This window comes from Trifolium pratense, linkage group LG5 (assembly GCF_020283565.1).
Source record: "Trifolium pratense cultivar HEN17-A07 linkage group LG5, ARS_RC_1.1, whole genome shotgun sequence".
Classification (NCBI taxonomy): Eukaryota; Viridiplantae; Streptophyta; class Magnoliopsida; order Fabales; family Fabaceae; genus Trifolium; species Trifolium pratense.
Genome location: NC_060063.1, coordinates 25,045,878 through 25,067,044, shown reverse-complemented (window position 1 = coordinate 25,067,044; position 21,167 = coordinate 25,045,878). Strand labels below are relative to the sequence as shown.

The 21,167-nt window shown below is 34.4% G+C and overlaps 2 protein-coding genes across 5 annotated transcripts; one reads left to right on the top strand and one right to left on the bottom strand.

Annotated features, from left to right (window-relative positions):
• Positions 1–498: 498 nt before the first annotated feature.
• On the bottom strand, positions 499–5,860 carry LOC123885733. The gene is given in 6 exon segments (XM_045935048.1): positions 499–1,077; positions 1,625–1,760; positions 3,275–3,403; positions 4,002–4,060; positions 4,337–4,636; positions 4,639–5,860. Coding segments are annotated over 6 exon segments (1,350 nt in total). The 5' UTR covers positions 5,044–5,860; the 3' UTR covers positions 499–756.
• An 811-nt stretch (positions 5,861–6,671) lies between these two features.
• On the top strand, positions 6,672–17,951 carry LOC123885735 (uncharacterized protein At5g08430-like). Of its 4 annotated transcripts, XR_006801235.1 has the most exons (6): positions 6,672–6,796; positions 9,717–10,495; positions 11,694–11,804; positions 12,175–12,234; positions 17,542–17,592; positions 17,895–17,951. XR_006801235.1 is itself a non-coding variant. In XM_045935049.1 (4 exons), exons 2-3 carry the CDS (start codon positions 9,877–9,879, stop codon positions 11,801–11,803), a joined length of 729 nt encoding a protein of 242 aa, XP_045791005.1. In that variant the 5' UTR covers positions 6,672–6,796; positions 9,717–9,876; the 3' UTR covers position 11,804; positions 12,175–12,473. The 4 variants fall into 4 exon arrangements, 2 of the variants coding, with proteins under 2 accessions (XP_045791005.1, XP_045791006.1); XR_006801234.1 differs by having other exon boundaries at positions 11,694–12,234; XM_045935049.1 differs by lacking the exons at positions 17,542–17,592; positions 17,895–17,951 and having other exon boundaries at positions 12,175–12,473.
• The last annotated feature ends 3,216 nt before the right edge of the window (positions 17,952–21,167 follow it).

The following is a 21,167-nucleotide window of genomic DNA, read 5'->3' as shown; positions in this document are numbered from 1 at the left end:
CTATTTTTAGGTTCGTTAAAAAATAGTAGTATCTAATTTATATTATACATCTTGTATAACAGTTTTTTAGTGAATCTAAAAAGCGGTTGTTTGCTTATAGTAGTGATCAGAGGGAGTATTAAAACAAGTAAATGTAACCGGTGGAAGTGGATCTAGCGGAAAGAGTTAAACTCATTCTTAGTATTTGACACGACTTGAATAGAATTACTTTCGGTGAAGATCTATGAAAAAAACCAAAAAAAGTAGTTTATTGTGAATAATATTTTTAAGTAGTTTATCATGATTCATATTGGTAAGGGCCTGCCTCACCCTGCAAGAGCATGAGCTCAACTTTCACAGTCAATGTAAGGCCCTTTTTAATGAGTGATCCGTAAATATCTACGCGATCACTAAGCCTTGACGCATGTCCTATAACTCCGGTGAGGCCCTAAAATCCAACTCACTTAAACTTCATATAGAAAAAAAGGTTTTGTTTGATAACTTTTTTATACTCAATTTTGTTACATAAATTTAAAAAAAATCAGTATCATATTTCTCTTTCTATAGATACTTCCTTGGAAGTTTAATCCAAATAGGCTCTAAATTACAATATTCACATTGATTGACCAAGCTAAAATGAGCATCACAAGTCACAACCAAGCATCATACTAAACTAAAATGAGTGCTTAATGTATTCTAAATCAATGAATTTTCACTCTTTACCCCAAAATAATAGAAACTAATGCTCTATTAAGCATAATAGAAATAATAAATAATTTAAGGGGTTGTTTTCTTGAATACCATATGACCTGTGTCGTCCACGTCAAACATGCGCCCGACAAATTCATTCCAACTCTCTGATCGTTTGTTATGAGACAAGGAGGAGCCGTTGTCACTAGATCTTCCAGAATCTTCCTCAACATCAATTTCATGAAATGTTCCGTATGGGGAAGGTGAGTATGCTTGAGGAATATCCAAAGCAACTGCCCTCCGAAGAGCTGCACGATACTCTTCACTGTGTTCGCGAGCTAGAGATTCTTGCCTCACCATCTTCTGCTCTGCTGGAATCTCCATATGCCGATCTTTCTCTAGCATTAACTAATGCAAGAAATTTATTGGCTTAGATGGACATAGACGGAAAATACCAGATAATAATAAAAACAATAACTACTACAACAACAACAACTAAAGCCGTGAAGTAGCACTAATATTTCAGATTAAATATTTATCCGGTATTTGCTTTCAAAAAAAAAAAATGTATCTGGTGTCTGTCCGACACTGACACAACATTAACACACGTGGTTGCATTCAATTATTTCATTTTCTCAAGTTATTAGCGGCATCGACGTGTCAGTGTTTCACAAACAAACAAAAAATTATAAATCGCATAGTAGAGTCACTTTATCTCTAGAAACAAATTGTCTTGCACACAAAAAGGGCCGGTCATCAGTGATTACTAAAGGTTGAGGACAGAACAAGATACTATATACTTGATTGAGGACAGAACAAGATACTATATACTTGATTGAGGACAGAACAAGCCAGAGTTTCAAAATGCATTAAGCAAAAGTTGCTGAGAACTGTATCCTATATTTGCTGTTTTGGTAGAAAGCTCTGCTAATAAGGAAAGAAGCTAATTGCTTACATCGAGAGCGCGTCGTGATTCCCTCTCTATCCAAAGGATGGCATGATCAGAAGTTGCATTGCAAGAAATAACTATATGATCAAACCTCCCATCAACAGGTACTGCTGTCCTAACAACCGGTGGATATCTTCCAAACCTGCAATCAGAAAGCTATACTCCAAATTATTGCTGCATACAGATAATATTCAGTGCATTGAATTCAATAACTTTATAAATAAAATTAAGTACATATGCATGTGAAAAAACATTAAAAAAAATTAGCATGTTTATGTATCAAACCATAATTTAGTTAGGTATACTTCATTGAATGTAAGAAAAACAATCACCACCAATGATCAAAGTCTTTTCTCATTAGATGAGGTCAGCTACATCGATCAAATGACACCATGTTGTTCTATTGTGAACAATATAACATTATATACAACAAACAAAGTGAAACTTATACAACCTTTCTTTGGACATCCTTATATCTCCTAGAGTGAACGTTCCCCTAATTAAGGGTCAAATAGTGACAATAGCATTGTTAGAGCATGTCCCTACAAAGGATCGGGTTTGGAGCGTACCAGTATTTGAAATCATAATCTATACCGTAATATAAAAAGCGAACTCCAAACATAACTACCAGTAACTACCAACTTTAGTCAGACCTTTTTTTTTTACAAATTTTCCCTAAATTTAACAAATCTTTCCAAATTTAACTTTATATCATAATTAAAGAAAACTTCAAAAGTGAACTTACAGGATAAAATCAAACTCCCTTTGACCAAATTCATTATTTTACTCCACAATTAACTGACTATGTCTTATCTTGGACCATGGTTAGAAAGTTACAAAGCATATGATAGCTTTTTATGTTAGAAATAGGTGTTTGGATCCTCGGCAGCACAGCCCCTTGCTGCATTGTCAGCAAGGCAATATCTCACTGTTGGATTAATCCAACAATCATGATATAATATAAAACTTGGACTTAAAAATGATGAAACCCCACTCTATAGTTCCGCGTAGACACAGACACAGTCCATCGTCATTCACCCTTTATTAATTTCTATTTCTATATGAATTTTTGCTTCTTATAGATGAAAACTGGTAATACTTTTCCTTTTACCCATCAACTAGTAAGGTCCGATTTTTGCTTCTCAAAGATACAAAATAAATTCTGAAACAATTTCAATTGATTTTGGTTGTGCAAAATAAACATGGTTTGCCATGGAGAAAGAGCACCAGATGTGAGATTCATATAAAAACCGAACAAGAACATTAAACATGGTTTGCCATGGTAATGAAAGCTAGAGAACAATAATAGGGAAAAATCAAACAAAGACTGTTAAAATTAATCATTAGACAAGTTGAGAATCAGAATTGTAGTTTTAATTGGATCTCAAAAAACGAATAACTAACTGTAGAAATATGCAGCAAAGGGAAATTTTTCTCCATTAAAATAATTGGGTTGGGGCTGTAAACAAAGTCAACACCGATGCTGTTTCTTTGTCGATATTTTCCATCTAATAGAATAGCTAATCTAACAGCTCAAGAATGGCGGTAGAGATTGCGGTAGAAAACCGCTGCCGAGGATCCGGGTCCTAGAAATAGTGATTTTGGCTTACATAATGACCACAAGCAGGACTATCAGAAGGTCATCAAATACTGTACCTGAAGGGCTTTCGCTCCACAATGTGATAGAGACGACCAGGTGCGTACAGACGCCTTGGATCTCTAAGCTTCTTCTCCTCCAGTGTGCAAGTATCTTTTAAGCACAGGAGACACAATAAACAAGGCCAACTGCCAAGAAAGGAAAACAATCAGTCAATCACTGTAGCTCATAAAGCTGGACTGTACTAATCTCATGCATAAACATGAAAGGAATAACAATGGTTGGAGCTCATCTTAATGGCAAAAGCTGAATTGCTATAATTGAATGTGTATGTGTGAAAAATTGAAAATCTTATTTCCTGTAGTTAGTATTACAAACTCATCATATTGTCCATGAGGAGTCGGTTTAGTGGTAAGAGTTTGAAACAGTGTTGTCGATCCCGTAATGGCATGGAGCCACCATGGCGACAATTTGACAACGCTCAATTTGAAACAATGCTGTTGATGACGGAAAGCCAAAACTCTGACATATAAACATAAATGTGCCATTGCAGACTATAGCAGACCATGCCTTCACAAATTGCCTATGGCTGTTGTTAGAAAATCCGCCATGTTAACAACACTCATTCCAATGAATAGTTTTAACTTATGACAATGCATGCACACTTCAATCTCAGCACAGTGTTGGCTCTCTACTCAAACAGCTTAACAAAATTAATTGTTGATGTCTTCATGATTAGTTAATTTATAAAATAAAACTGACTTGAACTTGTGCTAATTATTTTACCATAAAAGTGACTTGTAGAGGGTTTCCGCCGCAGTGGTTGTTCGAGGTAAAAAATCGTCCTGCTCAAGAAGAGTAAACAAGCATAGAATATTAGTGCACAAAACTAATAAGTTGATAGATAATAAGAAATCAGGAAAGATCATTCTTATGGTTAGGTTCTACATATGATCTCTTCTATAAAAATGACAGATTAATAATAGAATAAATATCCCAAATGAAAAAATATTTGTGATCAACTTTGACAAACAATCTTGTTCTTTAGTAACAAGTCAGTGTTGAGCAAACAAATCAAGTTATAGTACTAAGTTTATAATAACAAGAGGAGATTATCGAACCTGTAGTACGATAGAATTGATCACATCCGCATATCTTACAGCCAAATTGAGAGACATGCATCGAGCAGGAGCAATCGCATAGCATTTTATCTTGTTTCTTTGTATCCCTAATTTGTCGCGACTACTAATCGCTATTATTGTCAATAAGGCCACCACCCCAGCCCCGAGCGAATGTCCAATAAATGTCAGCATATAAGTTGGATTTTCTGCTATTAGCTTCCTCAGAACCTCACATTCCGCATCAAAAACCCAATCCGCTGCCTTCAATAACCCATTATGAACATATCCACCAGTATAATCTATGCTGTTTGTCCTAGTTTGTTATCAAGCAAAACTGCATAATCACTTTCCTTTGCTAAATTGAGTCCACTAACAGCCAGTATAATCTCACCACGATCATGATCGAGGTATATCATATACGGAGTAACACAACCTTGGTTATCCCCGTAGTCCTTCCGCAAGACAATCCAATCAGGATTAATGCCATAACCACCTTGGGGAGCCCACTGCGGGTTACGAATATCATCTTCGTAAACAGCTAAGATTACTCGACAAATTCGAGGTATAGGCTCAAACTCTTCTGCAGTAGCCAAACCCCAATTTTCACTCTCATAGCCTGCGGTATACAGACATTTTTTCCAAACCCAACGAGTACAACCCAAACAATAAACACACTCAAGTAAAGGAAACCCGCAGATTAATGACATCAATGCCTATGCTTCAATTCAAGCATGTTGACAAAATGTTACAAAGGAAAATAACAGTTCACACAAATAACACAAAAAACTAACCTATTTCAGATATAACCTATGCCACTAACGTTGGATTGAACCAATTGCAAATCACAGAAATTTTGTTGTACTATAATGCTGCTATAGCCGCTATTTGACAACACTATATACTAAATTGTATATTGTGGAACAATAGTAGTTTGTTACAATTCCGCTACGCTATAGCTGCTATTTGACAACACGAATACTAATCAATACAAACCCTATAATATTTCAATTAGAGTGACTATAGCAAATACAAACCCTATAATATATGTATCAAATACAAACTCTCATTCTACTCATAAGGATAGTCCTAATGAACAAAACTAATGGGATGGATACACATGCAGTGGTTAATGAGTTCCCTAAGACGAATCGTGCAGGAGAATCAATCAAAGTTCAATTCCTAATGGAAACAATTGTTTGTCAAAACAATTCTTTGTAGATTTTACTTACCTTGCGGCCGAACTCTGATTATCAGGTGAAAAACAAAAACTATAAAAATGGAAACTTTAAGGCGAATTAGAGACAGTGAATAGTTTTGAAAGATACCCAGTTGGTGAAAGTTAGGAAAATCGAAGAAATTGAGTATACCCAAAAGGTAGAAGTAGGAAAAAATGTGATGGGTGTATAAGAATGAGGAGGGTGTGTTTAGAAAGGGGAAAATAGAGAGTTTTAAGGGTTCGGTGAAAATGAATGAATGAGAAGAGAAAGAAGAAGAAGAATTGAGAGAGAGAGAGAGAGAGAGAGAGAGAGAGAGAGAGAGAGAGAGTGTGTTAGGAGAGACTAAGATACCAGACAGTCAAAGACATTGCTGAGTGTTTGATGAGAAGAATGTACCGATTGGAATCATAAATATTCCCTTTTTTTATTTTTGACACATTTTTTTCATTTATCTATGCTTCTCAATTTAATTATAAGTAAAAATCAGATATATTTTGACCAAAAAAATCAGATATATTAATTATTTAATAAATTTTTTAAAAAATATTTGCTTCTAATTAAGATTAAAGAAAATATTTATTTCTAATGAAAAAAATTGGCGTAATACATTTTTTTAGTCAAATAGTATAGTGACTAGAAATTACACCCTTAAAGTGGATAAATGGAATAATTTGGGTTGGAACTCAGGCCCCGTGCATATATATATAATGCAATGTCACTGCCAAGCGCCAACTGAGCTAAGTTCACAGGACACTTTGTCTCATCTTTATTATGAGAGGAAAATTTATTTTAAAATTAATTAAATAACAAATACATGTGGCTTATAATATAAACTAGATTTATATGTTGTTCAATGAATTTAAGAAATGATTTTTTTTTATAATTAATAAGGACTCTTTTCTTCAACTTATACTTTACAATTCAAACTACTCTGTTTATAGTTTTATTTTTTCTATAATAATAATATTTAAAATTTAAATTTAAAAATCAGTTAAGTTTTGCATTGCAATAAGAACAATTTTAGTGTAATTGAAACAATACCAAACATTATAAACGGAATTTATTTTGATCATATTTCTTCAGCTACATTTCAACACAACTATTTCTGATCAACACATTTCAGTGATTTTACCCTAAGATCAAAGATGGGGAAAAGGAAAAACAAAAGAAGAAAAGAAGAAATTGCTGAGGATTGTTGCTTTATGTGCAAGGATGGTGGTGAAATGAGGGTCTGTGATTCTAAGTAAGTTCTCCAAAATTATTATTTCATACTACTGTATTTTTTCCTATTTTGTAGTAAAACAAAAATTAATTTTCAGTATTTCAGGACATTTTTTTGTGTGTGTGGTTTCAGCTGAACCGATTCACCAACTTTTGTTATGGTTAATTATGGTCATTTTCATGCTTTATATATTTGGGAAATTTAAATTAAACAAAACAAAATGTGGATATTTCTATTATTATCATCAAGTGACTTTATCCTAATTATAAGCCACTAGTCCCACACCCGTGTGATGCACGGGTATTATGAGGTATTTTATATTGTAATGTTGAAAAATCATTCGTATAAATTGAAACAATAATTATTATGAAAATTATAATAATAATTAACATCAACAACAACAAAATAATAATAATAAAAAAAGTGATGTAAATATAAGATAGATATTAAAGATGTGTTTATACTTTTCGAAAAGATTACAATGGATCCTATTGCGTCTACCAAAATAAGTTGGTAATCCATAAATTGTCATGTCGCTATGAAAACGGTTTGTGGTCATACTCATACATTGTGCATTTGATTCTTAATTGGACACTATAATTCAATATATAGTATAAAAGATTAATTAATGCGTATAATTTAGTCAAACCTATTATTATTAGTTGAGTGGGTGTATAATGAAAAGTCATAGGTATATAAATGTATGATATGAAAAAATGTATAGAGATGACAATGATGTAAGTAGAAGTGATGTGACATTATTGGGTGGTTTAATTGGATATAAGTAACTGACCTGGATTAGGGTTAGATTAGTGGTTGCATAACTATCTAGAAATTATATATATAGATGTTTATACATTTAAAAAACTTATTTATACATCACATTTGAAGTTACTTTGGTATTTTCTTCATTAACATTGATTAACAATATCTTTAACTCATTCTTCAAAATAACTATGGAAATGATAACATATAATTGACCATGGAAAACAATCGATGTTGAAACATAAGTTTTTATTTATATTATAAATCTCATTGGAGGATTCTGAGTTGGATAAACTACTTCATTATCTCTTACCAAAAAACTATTTGATTCTTAATTGGACACGATAATTCAATATATAGTATAAAAGATTAATTAGTGTGTATAATTTAGTAAAACCTATTATTATTAGTTGAGTGGGTGTATAATGAAAAGTCATAGGTATATAAATGTATGATATGAAAAAATATATAGAGATGACAATGATGTAAGTAGAAGTGATGTGACATTATTGGGTGGTTTAATTGGATATAAGTGACTGACGTGGATTAGGGTTAGATTAGCGGTTGCACAACTATCTAGGAATTATATATATAGATGTTTATACATTTAAAAAACTTATTTATACATCACATTTGAAGTTACTTTGGTATCTTCTTCATTAACATTGATTAACAATATCTTTAACTCATTCTTCAAAATAACTATGGAAATGAACATATAATTGACCATGGAAAACAATCGATGTTGAAACATAAGTTTTTATTTATATTATAAATCTCATTGGAGGATTCTGAGTTGGATAAACTACTTCATTATCTCTTACCAAAAAACTACTGTATTATCGAATTTGACATTTATATTAATTTGAAACTTATTGGAGTAAAGATAAATCAACTTAACTCATACTCAAATATCGAATATGATAAAAATCATACAGGGCGACCAACTCCTTATATTTATAAAGATTGGACAAAAGATTATTAGCAAAAACATTAACTTTTTTGAAAAAAAGACAATAAAATACACAAAATAAAAAAATAAAAAAAATAATTTAAAATGAATAATAACCCAAAATATTAATAATAATAATAATAATAATAATAATAATAATTACAATTAGTACCCCACATTAAATGGATGTAAGTGGATGATGTGGCTAAATGAAAGGTTTTCATTGGTTTGTGGATTAGGGTTTAGATAGGCAATTCCACAACTATCTAGGATTTATATATATAGATAAAAACTCCTTTTCAGGTGTTCATAATGATGTTTTCTGTTGCAAGTATGAGCGATTTTTGGGGATGATTGTATTTTACTTTTTTTTGGTTTTCACCACCAGTTTAATCTGGTCTGTCTGGGGGTCAGTTCTGACATCAAGTGGTTTCAGCCTCCTCCCGATTGCAGTTGCATGGATCGAACCGCGGGGATGGATGTATGTTTTATTAAGATTAAAATGTTACTATTATTTATTTACATTTTAGGTTTTTAATTAAATTAATTTTTTATTCTAATTTTTTCGCTAAATAAATATATGTGAAATATGAAGCAGATCACTCGTCAGATTAGGCGTGTCCCGCGGCAAACACGCATCAGTCTTTGACACCAACACTGACACATATAATTACATTGAATTACGTCATTTTTTCAAATTATTATCGGTGTCGATGTGTCCGTGCTTTTATCGTGTTTGGTGTTTGTGTGACTACGTCCGCGTGCTTCATAGCTTGCAACATTCCGGATCCATTATAATTATAATAATATGAATTTAGTATACATTATATGCTTTGGAAAAAAATTACTACGAAATGATGGTAATTTTACTGATACTTTTTTGGTTTTTTTTTGCACATTTTATTTTGAAAAAGGTTTGGTAGGGGATATGTTTAGCATCTGCTTGTTTTCTGTTTCTATAATTGGTAGCAATGATCTCATACTTGTTTCTTATCTTATTGCATGTTCTTAGCCTTACAAAAAAGAGGATAATTGTGAGGTAGTTTTAACAAAGAAGTTGCTGATACTTATTGTTCTATTTTTTTTTTTTTGGTTTTTGTTGATTGATTTGTGGTTTACTTTGAATTTTTTATGAACCTCATAACTATCATTAGCATGTACTGTTGGATACTTGGATCATTTATTTGTTTTGTTCCTGACTTTCTTTTTTATGGTTGATTAAAGGGATTGACTTAAAACCTATCATGCTAAAAATGGAAAAAATGAGGGTGACTCTGATTCATATGAGATAGGTGAGGGGGAAGATGTTAGCGATGATAGTGGTTCTGACTGTAACCTGGATTACACAGCAGGGTTTCAATCAGCCAGGAGAAAGAAGAGATGCATGAAAAAGATAAAATCAGTAAAAGGATCAAAAGCAGCAAAAGATAAGAAAACTGATTTTGTTGGATGGGGTTCAAGAAGCCTCATGGATTTTCTTAAAAATATCGGTAGAGACACGACCAAAGAGTATTCTGAACTTGATGTTGCTTCAGTCATCATTGAGTACTGCCATGAAAAAAAGCTTTTTGACCCCAAGAAAAGGAAAAGGGTAATATGTGATGCAAATTTAAGTGCTTTACTACGGAGGAAATCGGTGAACAAAAACAACATACAAAACCTTATGGCATCACATTTTGCTGAGAATGTTGAGGAAACTAATGATGCCATCAGTGGTTCAGAAGAAATGGTTGATGTAGAGGCAATCAATTTTCCAAAACAGAGAAATCTGAACCCAACTACAAAATCTTGTCAGAACGTAGTTCTTGACGAGCTTCCAAGTGGATTTGCATCCATAATTAGCTCAAACCTAAAACTTGTCTACTTGAAAAGGAGCTTAATTGTGGAGCTTTTGAAGCAACCAGAAACCTTTGATGGTAAAGTGTTGGGAAGTTTTGTTAGAACCAAATCTGACCCAAATGACTATTTACAGGAGAATTCCCATCTGCTCTTACAAGTAACAGGTAATCTTGGTCAATGGTCATGTAATTCAACCTTATGATTTTTTATTAGAAGTATATTACTGATACTGTCACATTGTCATTTTTCTTGATCTTATTTATTATATGTTGTCATAAGTTCTATACAAGCATCAATTCCCTTATAAAAAGCAGAGTAGCCACTTTTGTTGTTGCAGCTTTGAGTATGATAGGCTTGTTACACCTAGTAAGCATTGTGGTAGACTATGCAAATTAAAGAAAGAAAAATGAAATATAAAGAATGTACATATTGAAGTAGACAACTTTTGTTAATAAGTAAAATCTTAGATGCTGTATAGAATGCTAGCTATCATACAGCATCTAGAATGCTAGCTAGTAAAAGATTTTACTTTTGTTAATAAGTACAATCTTAGATGTGGGCAATGGCTATAGTATGCTGTACGGATTGTCTTCAAATTTGACTAGAAGTGAACTACCGCTTTAAAAGAATATGCGATACAGAAAGGAAATTGGAATATAAGAGTATATATTGAAATAGACAATTTTGTTATAAAATAAAGGCTTAACTACACATTTGGTCCCTTATGTTTATTTTAGGTTTCAATTTGGTCCCTTACGTTTAAAAAGTATCAATTTGGTCCCTTACGTTTATTTTAGGTTTCAAGTTAGTCATTTTCGTTAGTTTTGTCACTAACACCGTTTGAAGAGTACATGTGTCAGCATGTCCAAGTGCCACGTGTCAGTCCACATATGCAAATTGACTGCCACATGTGACAAAATTGACGGAAATGACTAACTTGAAACCTAAAATAAACGTAAGGGACCAAATTGATACTTTTTAAACGTAAGGGACCAAATTGAAACCTAAAATAAACATAAGGGATCAAATGTGTAGTTAAGCCTAAAATAAAGCTATAGAAGATGTTGTATAGAATTATATATTTTGTGTTAAATGGCTCTAGTATATGTATTGTTTGTCTTTCTTTTCTCAAATTTGACACAGAAGTGAACTGCTATTTTTTCTTCTGATTGGTCAATATTAAACTTTTTCGTGCAGTATATTTAAGACAAATTTGATTAAGCACGTGACAACTTTGTTTTTGCATCATGATTTTATATATTCTACAATGTTCTTTTTTGGCATATTACATAAGTGACATTCTTTTACTAGCTATCATACTTTTCTTACATGCATGCATTGATATACGTATCCATATCACAGGAATTAACAGGTCAAAGAAAGACGAACTCCACCAAGAAATTATGCTCCAGCTTTCTAATGTTCCAAAAGATGTACCTATCAGCAAAATTTCTGATGATGACTTTTTCTGAGGTATTAATACTGTTCTAACCATATTTTCTGCTGCAATATCCCCTATTTCTGAAACCTGGTTGCAAACAAAGTTGCAGAGTTACAAAGTAAAAGTGGAAACTCATTTTCTAAACAAATTTCCTGTAAGATGTTCAATATACTGTATTATTTCATGCGTAAGAGCATAGCTATGGGTTCCTGATGTGAAGGTGATTATATATTATTGATTTCAAAGCTTGTTGATGTTGTTCAATATGATTTGTGATGTGGAGGTGATTATTTATTATTGATTTCAAAGTTTGTTGATGTTGTCCATTATGATTTGCATATCCATATTCTTCAAGGAATTATGCCAAGGTTATGGATTCCTAATTATAGGCATTATCTGCAGGAAGAATGTCAAGATTTGTATCAGAGAATGACAAATGGTCTGCTCAAAAAGCCAACTATAGTAAGTTTGCTGTGTGTGAGTGATTTAGTATGTGCCATAAAAATATTTATGCTTGGTCATCTGTTCAGATATGAAAAAGGTCCCTGTAAATCTTTTCAGATTTTAATAGTAGGAATTTATTATGTGGTGCAATGTTATGCTGGCTGTACTAGAAAATATCTGGAAAAGAAAGGGTGATGAATTTTATTTAATAATATAGTAATAAAAGTATTACATCTGTGGAAGATTCTGTCCGGTGAATATACTGTCAATAGGTTTAATGCCTTAATGGCAAATTCAAATGCTATGCATTTGTAACTATTATTTTGACAATAGTAACTACTATTAATTAGTATATATTGTATAATAAATGTAGATATGACAATTACAGATTTATTGGGCTGATTCAAATGTAATTACATACAGTTTTCAGATCAATACTTCCACGAGTCTAACATTCTTTAAGTTTAACATGGTATCAGTCTAGGTTACGATCCAAAATCTAGTCTGAGTTCTTTAGCAGTGTCTTTCACTCTTAGTCAAGAATCTCGGTATTTTATTTCTTTTTTCTGGTTATTTCGTTTTCAAACCAGATTGTCATCTTGCGTGTTCAATTTTCTTCGATTCAATGTCGATAGAGAAACATGATGTTTTCATGGTCCGCCTTAATGGCAAAAACTATTCATCTTGGGAATTCCAGTTCTCATTATATGTCCAAGGAAAAGATTTGTGGGGTCATGTTGATGACACAACTCCCGCCCCCGACAAAGACAAAGATAAAGATGCACATGCCAAATGGAAAACTAAAGATGTTCAGGTCATGACCTGGATCACCAGTTCGGTTGATCCCAACATTGTTCTGAACCTTCGCCCTTACAAGACTGCAGCAACAATGTGGGCTTACTTGAAAAAAATCTACGGTCAGAACAATGCAGCCCGTAGATTCCAGCTTGAGTATGACATAGCTAATTTTAAACAGGATAGTCTCTCTATATCTGATTTTTACTCTCAATTCATGAATCTTTGGGCTGAATACACTGATATAGTTTATTCAAATTTGAGTGCTGGTGAACTAAGTGCAGTACAAACAGTTCATGACACTACGAAACGAGATCAGTTTCTTATGAAATTGAGATATGACTTTGAAGGTATGCGCTCTAGTCTAATGCATAGAGACCCAATACCCTCGTTGGATGCGTGTCTCAATGACTTGTTACGTGAAGAACAACGCCTTCTTACACAATCCTTCCTTGAAGAACAAAAAGCAACTATTGTTCCAGTGGCATATGTGGCACAAGGGAGGTCAAGAAACCACGAGATGAGCACTATTCAATGTTTTTGTTGCAAGCGCTCTGGACATTATGCCTCTAATTGTCCAAACAAATTCTGCAATTATTGCAAAAAGGATGGACACATTATTAAAGAGTGTCCAACAAGGCCACCGAAGCGCAATGCAAAAGCCTTTGCAACTTCAGTTGATTCATCAATTCCTACTGCTGTCCAACAAAATACTCTTACTGCTGTCCAGACCTTGACCCCTGAAATGGTTCAACAAATGATAATTTCAGCATTCTCTGCTTTGGGATTCTCAGGTAAATCATGTTCACCCTGGTACTTTGATTCCGGGGCTTCCAACCACATGACCAACAATACTCAATTTCTTAATAATATCACCAAATATTCTGGAAATCTCAAGATACATACTGCTGATGGCAATCAATTGCCTATCACAGCAACCGGTGATATTTCTTCAACTCTAAACAATGTTTTTGTCTCTCCTGGTCTTACTAGTTATCTCATTTCTGTTGGACAGTTAGTTGACAATAATTGTAAAGTACAATTCTCAAAATCTGGTTGTCTTGTGCAGGATCAACAATCAGGGATGACAATCGCGAAGGGGCCTAAAGTCGGACGTCTCTTTCCACTCAATTTACATTTGTCTCCAAGTCTTTCTTTACCTTCTGTTTTGTGCAATTCTGTAACTGTTGATTATCAACTGTGGCATAAGCGTCTTGGACACCCAAACTTCAATGTGCTTCATGACATGCTAAAATCTGGTTTTCTAGGAAATAAACATACTCCGTCTCTTGATATTATTCGTTTTGATTGCACTCCTTGTAAGCTTGGACAAAGTAAAATCCTTCCTTTTCCAACACATCAACCGAATGTAACAAAACCTTTTGATATAATCCATAGTGATGTATGGGGAGTGACACCGATTATATCTCATGCTAATTACAAATATTTTGTAAGTTTTATTGATGATTATAGTCGTTTTACATGGGTCTATTTTTTGCGCTCAAAAGATGAAGTTTTTTCTACTTTCAATTTTTTTTCATGCTTATGTTGAAACCCAATTTTCATCTAAAATCAAAATTCTTCGCTCTGATAATGGGGTAGAATATACATCAAATTCTTTTCAAGAGTTCTTGCAATCTAATGGAATTATATCTCAAAGATCATGTCCCTCAACTCCCCAACAAAATGGGGTAGCAGAAAGAAAAAATCGCCATTTGCTTGATGTTGTTCGCACACTTTTTCTAGATTCTCATGTGCCACCACGATTCTGGTGTGAATCCCTATCTACTGCAGTTCATCTTATAAACAGTTTGTCATCCCCGTCAATAAATAATAAATCTCCCTTTAGTCGGTTATTTGGAAAGCCGTCAGATTACTCAACTCTCCGTGTATTCGGTTGTGTGTGTTATGTCCATCTTCTTCCACAAGAACGCACCAAACTAAGTGCACAATTTGTTGAATGTGGTTTTCTTGGATATTCTTCTCATCAAAAGGGATTTTTATGTTATGATCCTAATAATCGTCGAATTCGGGTGTTTAGAAATGTAATTTTTCAGGAAAATAAATATTTTTTTGCAACACATCACGACACTCCTACGATTTCTATTTTACCATTTTTTTCTAACTCTATTATAAGTCAGTCATCCTCTAAGCCCCTTTTGACCTACCAAAGACGATGTGTTGTCACTCAAAATCAACCAGCTAACTCCCACGAGCCCCCTCAAGATAGTTCCTTGACTGCTGATCCAATACAAGAACCAGAACTTGAACTTTTACGACGCAGCTCACGCATTCGTAAGCCCCCAGAAAAGTATGGTTTCTCTAATCCCTTATCCTTGACAACAACATTATCTAGTGTTCCTATTCCTTCTTCTTATAAACAGGCAATGGAGCATGTTTGTTGGCAAACAACTATTGAAAATGAACTTCTGGCCTTGGAAGAAAATCAGACATGGGACATAGTGCCTTGTCCTTCGTATGTTAAACCTTTGGGTAGCAAATTTGTGTTTTCAATAAAGCTGGGTCCAGATGGATCAATAGATCGTTACAAGGCTCGTCTTGTAGTTCTTGGAAATAAGTAAGAATATGGACTAGACTATGACGAGACTTTTGCCCCGGTCGCCAAGATGACTAGTGTGCGCACTATTCTTGCTCTTGCTGCATCCTAGTCTTGGCCACTACATCAAATGGATGTGAAAAATGCAATCCTACACGGTGATCTTAAGGAAGAAGTTTACATCAAACTTCCCAATGGTATGCCCACATCTTCCTCTAATACTGTTTGCAAACTAAAACGCTCTTTATATGGTTTGAAACAGGCACCAAGAGTATGGTTTGAAAAGTTTCGATCCACACTACTTGGTTTTTCATTCATTCAAAGTCAATATGATCCATCACTTTTCCTACAAAGGACTCCTAAAGGCATTGTTGTGCTTCTGGTTTATGTGGACGATATAGTGGTGACAGGTTCTGATCAAGAGGGCATCTCTAAAATTAGAGAATTGTTGCATTCATCTTTTCACATGAAAGAGTTGGGTCGCCTTACTTACTTCTTGGGTTTGGAGGTACATTATCAATCTGAAGGCATTTTTTTAAATCAACAAAAGTATATTAAGGATCTTGTGCAACTTGCTGGACTCACAGATTCAAACACTGTTGACACTCCCATGGAAGTTAATGTTAAATATCGTCGAGATGAAGGTGAACTTCTTGATGATCCAACTTTTTATCGCAAGTTGGTTGGTAGTCTCATTTATGTAACAATTACCCGCCCAGATATTTCTTTCGTTGTGCACACTGTAAGTAGGTTCATGCAAGCACCACGACATTTACATTTTCAGCAGTGCAGCGTATCATTAAGTACCTCCTTGGCACTTCAAGACGTGGTTTGTTTTTCCTAATGATTCGACACTCCAACTTCAAGCATATAGTGATGCTGATTGGGTTGGTTGTCCAGACACAAGGAAGTCTACTGCTGGCTGGTGTATGTTCCTAGGAAATGCTTCTATTTCCTGGAAGTGTAAGAAACAAGATTCAGTTTCAAAGTCATCCACTAAAGCAGAATATCGTGCAATGTCTGCTGCTTGTTCTGAAATAGTATGGTTGCGCGGTCTTCTAACAGAACTTGGATTCTCTCAAGCACAACCAACTTCATTGCATGCTGACAATACTAGTGCTATACAAATTGCAGCAAATCCAGTTTATCATGAACGAACAAAGCACATTGAGGTTGATTGTCACTCTATCCGAGAAGCCTATGATCACAGAATCATCAATCTACCACATGTCTCCACATCAGATCAGACAGCTGACATCTTTACTAAATCATTGACACGTCAGCGACACAATTTTTTGGTTAGCAAATTGATGCTAGTTAATTTACCAGCATCAATTTGAGGGGGGATGTCAATAGGTTTAATGTCTTAATGGCAAATTCAAATGCTATGCATTTGTAACTGTTATTTTGACAATAGTAACTACTATTAATTAGTATATATTGTATAATAAATGTAGATATGACAGCTACAGATTTATTGGACTGATTCAAATGTAATTACATTGTATTTATATGAGACGTCTTCTAGAGGAGAACATACAGTTTTCATATCAATACTTCCATGAGTCTAACATTCTTTAAGTTTAACGTATACATCAGGTATCCATAGATGAGACTTAAACTAGAGTATATTAATATTTGTAAATACCCACTAGTCTACTATTCTATCAATTTCTTCAAAATCTAGCTTTAAATAAATGCTATTCACTTGTTTCAACTATTCTTTTGCCTAAAATATGAATGCAACAGATCCTTACCTTACCACATGCTTGATAATATCTCATATTCGTTAATTTGTTTCGTTAATTAAATTGTAAAGGTAGTAGCCAATACGTGTTTTGACTCTTCAGCATTGACTCTTCAAAATCATATCGCGTGGTTATAAGGACCTGTCTTTAACTTTCCTCTATCATTTTAGACAACATTGATTTTTTGGGCTTTCCCTTTTTTGGGCTTTCCTTTGTGTTTCACAGCTGGAGTTTGAGCAGAAAGTCAGAACTCTGCATGAAGATAGGATGAAGCATGTATGTCACATATCATTATAATTGTGTTGTGTAATAAAATCCATTTTTTCTATTGTAAAGATAGAGCTTAATATTAATTCAAAGTGAACTTCTTGGAATCTAGCATGTGAACATGGGCTATGAATCATAAATTCAACAAGGGCAAAAGCTCACTTACTACTTTCCAGCATTCAAAAACTTATTATTCATAATGACTTATTAATGTTATCGAACATTTCTGATTCCTTTAGAGTATAAAACAACCTATGATCTATCATATTTTGTTACTGATATTTGTCTTTCTCTTCTGCTTTATATTGCAGTGGATCTCGAGGGAGATAGCATTGTTACGAAATCCGTTTTGATCTGGCCAATGAAAATGGATGGAGGAGAGAATATCCTTTCATGATAATTTTGTTAATATTACCTCATATTAAAAGCTAAAGATCAAAATATTTTGAATTATTAATTTGTTCCCTAATTTAATGCTTACAATATGTGCCTTAACCATATTTCCAGACACTTGCTCAATACATGGACCAAAAACAGAAGCATGAATCTCCATCAGAACAGTCACGTTTATTAAGTGAAATTCCGAAAGTAATTCCTGAAATGGTTTATACCAATCTGTCACCTGAAGACTCCTCTTGAAATGATAAGCTTGTCCAAAATGATTTGCCAGAATTAGCCATTGGAGAGACTTGTAATTCTGTTGAACAATACTCCACACATGGTGGTTTAAATGTCTGGATAAGATAACAGATGTTGAAGGTCTGTCATGCTTACCTATCTATATTCTCTCTGCTTTCATACATCTATTGTGTTCTTATAACCAACAACTACAATATTTTAACATTCTTTATATAGTGTTCTCGATATTGCATCTGTTATTATCTTCACATTCTTGTCATGCTGTGATTTTTTCATTCTTGTGATCTTGTTATGGTTGTTTCCATTTTCTACTGACGTACTATGATATCACAATATTAGTACGAAACGGGATCAGTTTCTGTTTCTGTTCCTGTTAAGACGATTATCAATGATATTATTGTGTTAAGTGACAGTGATGAAGAAGATGTGAACATTGAAGTCACTTCGGCAGAAAGAAAGGAAGTGGAGAGTCCTGATATTATTATTTGGCATTGTTCAGGTATTTGTGGAAGTGGAACAAGAAGGCCTGTTTCATTGTCTGCACTCAAACGCTGGAGTGAATCTGAATTTGATTCCTCATCTTCTCACTTAGAGTTCAAGGTATGGAAGACAGGTGAGAGCGAAAGAGAGGCAATGTCTTTGACGGATGCACTTAAGCTCAGCCAAGATGATCCCATGCCTACACTTCTTGAAGAATCAAACTCTGATTGTCAGACCTTAAATCCAGCAAATTGTGGCTTGCCTCAACAAAGTAACATTATATCTGATGCTGATGTAGAGTGCAGAAATCAGAGTGCTAACATGGCTGCCGATCAGACAGTAAAGGAATGGAAAAGCATTTCGGTTTCTGTTCATGTTAAGGTGACTATCAATGATATTATTGTGTTAAGTGACAGTGATGAAGAAGATGTGAACATTAAAGTCACTTCAGCAGGAAGAAAGGAAGTGGAGAGTCCTGATATTAATATTTGGCATTGTTCGGGTATTTATGGTAGTGGAACAAGAAGGCCTGTTTCATTGTCTGCACTCAAACGCTAGAGTGAATCTGAAATCGATTCCTCATCTTCTCACTTAGAGTTCAAGGTATGGAAGACAAGTGAGAACGAAAGAGAGGCAATGTCTATGAGGGATGCACTTGAGCTCAGCCAAGATGATCCCATGCGTACACTCCTTGAAGAATCAAACTCTGATTGTCAGACCTTAAATCCAGCAAACTGTGGCTTGCCTCAACCAAGTAACATTATATCCGATGCTGATGTAGAGTGCATAAATCAGAGTGCTAACATGGTTGCCGATCAGACAGTAAAGGAATGGCAAAGCGTTTCGGTTTCTGTTCCTGTTAAGGCGACTATCAATGATATTATTTTGTTAAGTGACAGTGATGAAGAAGATGTGAACATTGAAGTCACTTCATCAGGAAGAAAGGAAGTGGAGAGTCCTGATATTAATATTTGGCATTGTTCGGGTATTTGTGGTAGTGGAATAAGAAGGCCTGTTTCATTGTCTGCACTCAAACGCTGGAGTGAATCTGAATTCGATTCCTCATCTTCTCACTTAGAGTTCAAGGTATGTGTTGGATATTTGTGTGTTGGCCTCATTTTGCTAAAACAAATATACAAGCAAGATGTTGGACCAAATGTTTCAACATGTTGGGTACAAAAGATGTTGGACCAAATGTTTAAACATGTTTGGGTACGACAGCCAGATTGCCCAAATCTCGCGCATTTATTACACGTATCTGCTATATATGGAAATCCACTCTACAAACGTGTATATCAAGATTTGATCTGATCAAGACGTTATCAGTGAAGATATGTTCTTATCAAGACTTAATGGAATGATTCAACACATTGTTTATTTCCTAAAGAGGATCAACCATTTTAGGAAAGTTTTTATTAAGGCCTGATTTGCTTAGCTGGACGTGACTCAAAGACCAGCTGTGTTCTGAAGCTTATCTTGAAAGATCAGGAGCGTGCTAGCTCTGTCTATATAAAGAAGACTCAAGGCCAAGATTTTATCAACCGAAACCATTGTTCATCAAAGATGTAGTCTTTAGGGTTTCGTGTCTTTAAGCCACTCTCTAGGAGAGTTGGTGTAAGTGAACCACTCGGGTTGTGAGATGGTCACTATGTCCTCACTCAGAAACCTTTAGGTAATGAGTAGAGTTTTGTAATATCTCTAAAGCTTTTAAGCAAGGAGATAGTGTTTGTGAGCCTCTCACGTATTGGTTTAATACTTGAGTAGGACGGGTTTTTTTTGAGTTGTAATGTTTTCAGGTTACTCCTAAGCTTTGAAGTATGGAGTTAACTGTGTGTGATTTACTCGAAGCTTTTAAGCAAGAGTAAAGTATGTCACAGAGATTGTCACCACATTGTATTCAACATTATATGAACAACACAAGTTGTGTTGGTTGTGTGGAAGTGAGATGGGATCTCATGTCTAGGAGTTCCTAGGCAGAAGTTACATGAGTAGTGTCGAGGTCATAAGACGTAAACCTAGAGTTTGCTGGAGGTCTTAGTGTAAGACGTAAACCGAGGGTTTGCTGGAGGTCTTAGTGTAAGACGTAAATTCAAAGGGTTTGCTGAAGGTCTTAGTGACTAGAGCTATTAGTGGATTTCCTTCCTGGATTGGTATCCCCCAGAATAGGCAGGTTGGCTGAACTGGGTTAACAATTTCCTGTGCAGTTTATTTACTTGTTGATTTTATTATGTTTCGTAAGATGTTCCAACATTAAGTATGACATTCTCTTTAAATTGAATGTTGGAACATCTGATAAAACATTATTCCTGAGTATCCGTTTTAATGTTATATGTCTTGCCGTGTTATTCATGTCAGACCAGATGTCTCGACATTCTATACAACATCTGGTTCTGCTATACCAGAATTTCAGTATGGAAGACAGGTGAGAGCGAAAGAGAGGCAATGTCTTTGAGGGATGCACTTAA